We start from the raw sequence: 6685 nt of genomic DNA on the forward strand, positions 1-6685 counted from the left end.
CTGCTGGAGCGCGCTGACAGCTTGACATCACGGTGGCTGGCACTTCGTGCGTCTGGAAGTACGGCTCTGAACTGACGCGTTATTTCCCACCTGGGAGCTGACGAAAGTTGACAACTCTGAAAATGCAGTCGGAATCGGGGATCGTGCCCGACTTTGAAGTCGGAGAGGAATTTCACGAGGAGCCCAAAACGTATTACGAGCTGAAGAGCCAGCCGCTGAAAAACAGGTCAGTGAATGGAGCGTTTGACAGATGCATGCGTGTCTTTTTAAAAACACCAGAAAACACCGCGTCTGGCAACCGTTCGCATGTTTTATTACTTATTTTGACAGTTTAGTTTTTCCTAACGAGGGTCGGCTGCGCTATCCCCGTCCACGCGACGCCGCGCGCGCTGTGCACAGACGCGCTGGTTCTAATGGAAGCGCGTCGCGTTTCGTGCCGCGATATATGGGTGTCACAGCAGACAACGCCTTAGGATACAACATCACCAGCAAATATTGACTCGTGCAGCTGTGTCTGTATGAAAACTTCACTCACGAAACTCTCTGCAAACTTCGGCGACACTTTCTAATCACTTTCAACAACATTATGTAAAGCAGATCTGTAGGGCAAGTCTTTTTAAGATAGCTGTCGTTTTTTAAACATATTGGTATATATTTTACAAATCCTATCCTGGGCGATGACACACGTTTAATTACGTAAAGCGTGTTAAACACTAACTGAACTGAAAACAAATAATGGAATACATTTTATACAACAATTTGGGACAACTTGCCCCGGCCTGACACGGTACTGAGACCAAAGTTACAAGTCTACAGTTAGAGTACATGATCACAGTTATACCAACAACTACTGCGAAAACAGGATAAAAATGAGAAAAAAAAACTTGAGAGAAAACGCTATATAAAACCACTGTCTCGCCATATGAAAATATTTTCTAACTAAAATAATTAACCAATGATCTGACTATTTAATGTAATAAAGCTGTTATAAAGAGTTTGCACATTTACGGTTTATAAAAAAACACACTGTTGGTTTTATTATGGGTCGTTAGAAGCGACAGTTTTAACTTTATTTTTGCTTTTCTTGAATTTTTGATTTGATTTTGTAGTTTTTAACCGCTTCTACTGTTCAGGCAAGCGTTTGGCCCGATCTTCTTTGCAGTCAACTTCATTTTCTACAGAAACTTTGAACTAATCGAGCTGTGCTGGATGCGTTTCGTGTTGCCATGCACTGCTGATGTTCACACGCTGTAAGACGATGTGATTTCTGACCTCTCTCAGATGTTTTGCGCGTGTGCAGTCTCAGTCTGGACGTTTCTGAAGCTCATCTGTCCGAACACCGATGCGCGGGCTCTTCTCCATCGTCGTATATCGAATGAATACGGAGACTCATGAGTCATTTTTTTTTGCCCATCAGCGGTAAATGCATTTTCCAGACTGTTTCACAACGACAGTCTTCGTTTGGCAGACGGTGAGATCTTAATTTAGATGAGGCAGACGGCCCTGGCCGCCGTGAGGTGAAAATTAACAACATAAATATAGAAGCGCAGGCTAATACCTCAGATGCTGTGGGTGAATTTTGGGGACTATTTTGGGTTGTTGCTAAAATATTGAGTGCAATAACAGGTGTGTCAGATCACAACTAGATTGAAAATATTGCAATGAAATTAATTGATTGTATCTGTCATTCAGCTTCGGATCTGTTCCCACTTTCTACAGTAATGGAAACATTACCAGAGATATTTGTGTGTGTGTGTGTGTGTGTGTGTGTGTGTGTGTGTGTGTGTGTGTGTGTGTGTGTTTATAATTATATATACATAGCCTAATAAATATGCACATTATACACACATATAGTATGTAAAAAATAACTTTTATTTTGCATGCTATTAATCATGATTATTCATTTAACAGCACTTACTAGTTTAACCACTAGTATTTGTTTGTGTGTGGGTGTGATTTAAACATTTTTAATTAAAAAAATGTGCTAGTCAACAGCTAATACACACACACACACACACACACACACACACACACACTACCAATCAAAAGTGTGGAATCAGTAAGATTTATTTTTGAAAGATGTTTATGTTCATCAAGGCTGCATTTATTTGATTAAAATAAAGTAATATTGTGAAATAATTTAAACATATATATATATATATATATATATATATATATATATATATATATATATATATGTGTGTGTGTGTGTGTGTGTTTGTATATTCAATTATATTGAAATAGAAACCCATTATTGTAAATGGTAAAAATATTTATTTTTTTTCTCAATGTTTGATCAAATAAATGCAGCCTTGATGAACATAAACATCTTTCAAAAATATTACGAATTTTACTGATTCCAAACTTACTGGGAGTGTGTGTGTATATATATCTCTTTAGATGTAAACAGATATGTATAACTTTCAGTAGTTCTTTCAGTAGTTCTTAAAGCACCATTATGGAGCATCTTTAAAGAAAAATCTGTGATTTAGGGATCATTCATTTAGATGTTACATGCTCTTGAGCTTTAAAGGGTTCGTTCACCCAAAAATGTTAATGAGGTTGTCTTCGAAGCACCGTAGATCTATGTGACTTCTTTCAGATCAGAATTATATTAACAAAATTGTCCAGGCCCTTCTAAGCCCTGTCATTGGAGAAGGAAGGCGGGTTCAGCTCGGGATATTTGTGTTACGAAATCTCATGGGTTCTCTACAGCAGGCCTTAAGACACACAGTTTCTGTGTTCTACGTTGTATTTTGCCGTCGCTCGAATTGAATATGTCGAACTGACGCTAACATAAAGACTCAAAAAAAAAACTCAAAATAAAGTAAAAGCGAACATCTGCGTTTTGCCGAATCGCCGTAAATTTTAGAAGCGAAAGTAAAAACACCCCGGAGCCGCGTGAGGGACGTTTCGTTATGCACGTGTCCACTTTATTTAACATGTTTTAGACTGGTAAAGGAATGCAATGATAGAGATTAGAAGGTCCAGGACCATTTTTAACATAACTCCGATTGGATTCGTCTGAAAGAAGAAAGTCAAATGCTTCTAGGATGCTTTGAAGGTAAATAAAACGTCATTTGTGAGCGAACGAACCCCGTCTGGATGTCAGAGGTAGTTCTGCTCTGGTAAAGATCTGAGCTCAGGAGCAGGTGTTTGCTGACCGAACCGCGAGAACATCCTCACATCCTCCTCACGCTCCTCTCTTCAGACTCCTGTTTTCATTCATGAAACCGTTTCTAAATTCCTAAACGAGGCAGTCAAATGATACTACTCCTCTTATAAGGGCTGAGGCGGAAGATGATTGTTTTTTTGAGTAGCTGATTAGTTGCATAAGAACAGATAAGGACTTGCAAGCTGGTTTGATTTTTCACCGTTTGGTCGATTACAAGGCCACTGCGGTCGGGAGTTTGACGCAAGAGACTGGAATGGTGGAGTGTATTTTTAGGTGGTCATCAGCGCAACTCCTTAGTCAGATTTCAAGACTTCCTGTATTTTTTTTTTTCGACACTCCCAGAATTCCCAAAACAGAATCAGGCGTGAACCTTCAAAGCGTGCGTTTATACGAACCTCCCTTTTAAACGCCGTTCCATTGAAAGCTCTGTTCATCTAAGAAACTGCATTGATAATAATCAGAAATCTATCTTGAGCAGCAAATCAGCCTGTGAGAGTGATTTCTGACTAGTGACGCTGAAGACTGGAGATACGATGATGAGAAATTCATATAGCATAGCAATCGATTACAATTTATCGAAACAGTTACTTAACGACAAGCCTCGGTGAGCAGAAGGGTCTTTTGTAGTAGATGCGTAGACTTTTCATTTATCATTTATTGATTAAACGTCTTCCAAACCCCAAACATTTAAAAGGTAATGTAGCTTTAAAACCTTAGCGAGCACAAATGCCTCAAAACCGAGCTAGAGTAACATGTTCCACAAAATAAAGGAAGCTGACCGATCGACTGCGTACAGTATTTATAGCAAAGGTTTGTAGACATCTTTAAAACAAGACGAGTTTACTTACAATATCAAGACTTGTTTGGATTTTTTTTGCTTCAATCCAGAAACATATTTCCCAGTAAATACAGTAAAATACTGGGAAATTCTTTTTGGTGGCGTGCTCTTGTGAAATCATCGTTGTGTCATCCGGGTTATGGGACGCGGACAAGATCGGAGACATTTTGACAGTGAACCAGAGCCTCTAGAGTGACGTAAACCACACAGATTTATGCAGAGTATTAATACGATCCAATAACCGTGCATGCTGGCCTTTTGGTATTAATTATGAATGCTGAATCTGTGCCTTATGCTGAAGCAGACTCTCAGGCCACATTTATTAGAAGAAAACAAAGAGTTAATTGGCTTTCCCCTTAATAATTCCCCTCCAAACTAAAATACCAATAATAACTAGGAAAATTAGATACGTAAGGAGACTACTGGAGACTATTACCAAGTCTACTTTTATTTTGAAATGTCTCTCTTTTAATATTTCAGCTCATTCAAACAGATGAGGAAGATAAGATATAAGATAAGATATCATTGAGCAGCTCAGGCTCTGTATTTTATATCCAGTGTAACGGGAGAAATTCAGCAAGATTTTGACAGGACCAGTGTATTACGAATATGTACGAATTCAAGTGTTTTTAAAACACTAGTTAGCAGACTCTTAAAATAATTGATGACAAATCAGCGAATCATCGCCGAGAGCTGCTGTAAATCAGATAAAATCTCCAGAGAGCTGCGTTCACCCAAAATGTTTCCTCCTCGTCACCTCATTCTGTGAAGTGTGAGTGTGTCAGTGTTTCCAGCAGAGCTGATAAAAGTGGAGTGTTGAGCGAGTGAAGACAAACACCGAGAAGATTGGATTGAGTCGCGGCAGTGTGAACAGAACCGGAGCGAAGAAGAGCTATGGTAAATGACGCGAGCCCAGAGGTACGTTTATAGACTCCAGAGCTCAGATTTCCAGATTAGTGCAACAAAGAGATGTTTGTATTTGCTTCTGAATATTGTGTCCAATTGCATTAGAGATGCTGAAAGCTAAAAGGTTTGTTCGATTTGCTCGGGCTCCATGGTTTGCTTTTACACTATTGAAGCGTAGGGCCTCCAATACTTTTCTATTTCGTGCTCTTTTACCTTTGAAATGTTTCAGTTTGAGATCATTGCGTTGATCCAATAACTGTTCCAGCTTTTTCGGCCTGTAGAAATTAGACCTACTTGTTTACAATTGTCTGTCGGTAATAAGCGGATTTCATTTTGTAATACTGGGCAAAAATGAACAATTTAGTATTTTGGTTCAGTATCGTTAAAGGAACGGTTCATCCTAAATCGAAAATTAGCTCATGTTTCGCTCACCCCCGAGCTGACCTCTGACTCCATGCATGACGTACAGGGCGTAAGCTGCATTCGTTCTTACAGTCAAATCCTCATTTTCAGTTTCATTCCCCGCGTTTAGTATCGCTCTGTCCTCGTTCGTCTGTTCTCCTCCGAGCTTACGTTACAGATACGGATTACTTCATACGTTGAGTCAGAGGTCAGAGAAGCCGAAGTCGGTGATCTGAGTGTATAACTTCTTCGATAAACCCGGTTTATATGCCCCCTCCTGAGGTGTATAGGTTATTTGTACGATGGATAACAGCCGCTGACCATCAGCATTACTGAGCTTGGAAGAGCCAAGATACATTTTTAAAAAACTCTTTTTTGGGTGAACCGTTCCTTTAAAAGGAGTCATCGGATGCCCATTTTCTACTGATCATATACTTTGATTAAAATTTCTCAATGGTAGTATAAAACAACACCTTTTTACTATGTTCACAAGAGCGTTTCAGTGCATGTCTCTTTAAATGTTAATGAGCTCTGCTGACCCCGCCCCTCTCTTCTGAGGGATGACGAGCCGATCTCACTTTAGAATGTAGACTAGCACATTATTAGGACGGCAATTTGTAAAAATTTATAAAAATCCTTCACTTACTTCTGGAGGTAAAGCTGGATCTAGAATGATTGGCTCAAACAGACGCATTTATGTTGGTCCCTCAAAAACAAAACAGTGCGTCTTCAGCGCCTCAGATTTGTGTCCAATAACACTATTAATTGAAGGAAAGCAAAAAAAGTTAATTGAAATGAGATAGAAATAGAATTGCCAAAAAACAATTTATTAAAATATGCTTAAATATTAAAATAACTGAAGCAAAATGGAAATGATGCAAAAAAGAAAATTAATAAAAATGGCAAATCAAGAAAAACTAGTAAAATCGTGACTAAAATAAAAAAGAAATCTTTATTACATATTTATTAAAAATTGAAAATGTTTTTAAAACATGTTATAAAAGTATATATATAATACTAAAATAATACTTTACATTTAATAATAGTGCTAACAAATACAATGCTCATGGTTTTATTGCGAACAGTTCATCTGATCATTATTCCAATTAAAAAATATATACACTATAATGTATCATAATAATAACTATATTAACTTGTCTCGTTGTTAAAATCAAAAGTGGTATCGCGCACGTTTTGTTATATATATACGTGGTAAACTTACATTTAGATATCAGCTGTTAAAAATCATATACTATAGGTCAACCGGTACTTATATATAAACTGCCGCTATATTTAAGTTTTAACATAACGCACTTATGAGGAAACATAAGGTGTATTCCAGCGGTGTCCAGGATCATAGTCGT

The 6685-nt window shown here is 38.1% G+C and overlaps 2 protein-coding genes across 3 annotated transcripts in view; one reads left to right on the plus strand and one right to left on the minus strand.

Moving 5' to 3' along the window:
- The window catches only part of frmd4bb (FERM domain containing 4Bb), a 47457-nt gene extending 45879 nt beyond the window's left edge, over positions 1-1578 (minus strand). The window contains exon 1 of the mRNA XM_043224864.1: positions 1273-1578. The gene's annotated coding sequence lies outside the window, so the exon portion shown is untranslated. The remainder of the gene's footprint in view (positions 1-1272) is intronic.
- mitfb (melanocyte inducing transcription factor b) overlaps positions 15-6685 on the plus strand; it is a 35672-nt gene continuing 29001 nt past the window's right edge. Inside the window, exon 1 of one of the 2 annotated variants that reach the window (XM_043224912.1) lies at positions 15-226. In XM_043224912.1, coding sequence (XP_043080847.1) covers positions 123-226 — 104 coding nt within the window. In that variant the 5' untranslated portion in view covers positions 15-122. Of the gene's footprint in view, positions 227-4653; positions 4932-6685 lie in introns of those variants that run through there. The other variant, XM_043224913.1, reaches the window with a different exon arrangement.

This window comes from Puntigrus tetrazona, chromosome 23 (genome assembly GCF_018831695.1).
Source record: "Puntigrus tetrazona isolate hp1 chromosome 23, ASM1883169v1, whole genome shotgun sequence".
Taxonomy (NCBI): Eukaryota; Metazoa; Chordata; class Actinopteri; order Cypriniformes; family Cyprinidae; genus Puntigrus; species Puntigrus tetrazona.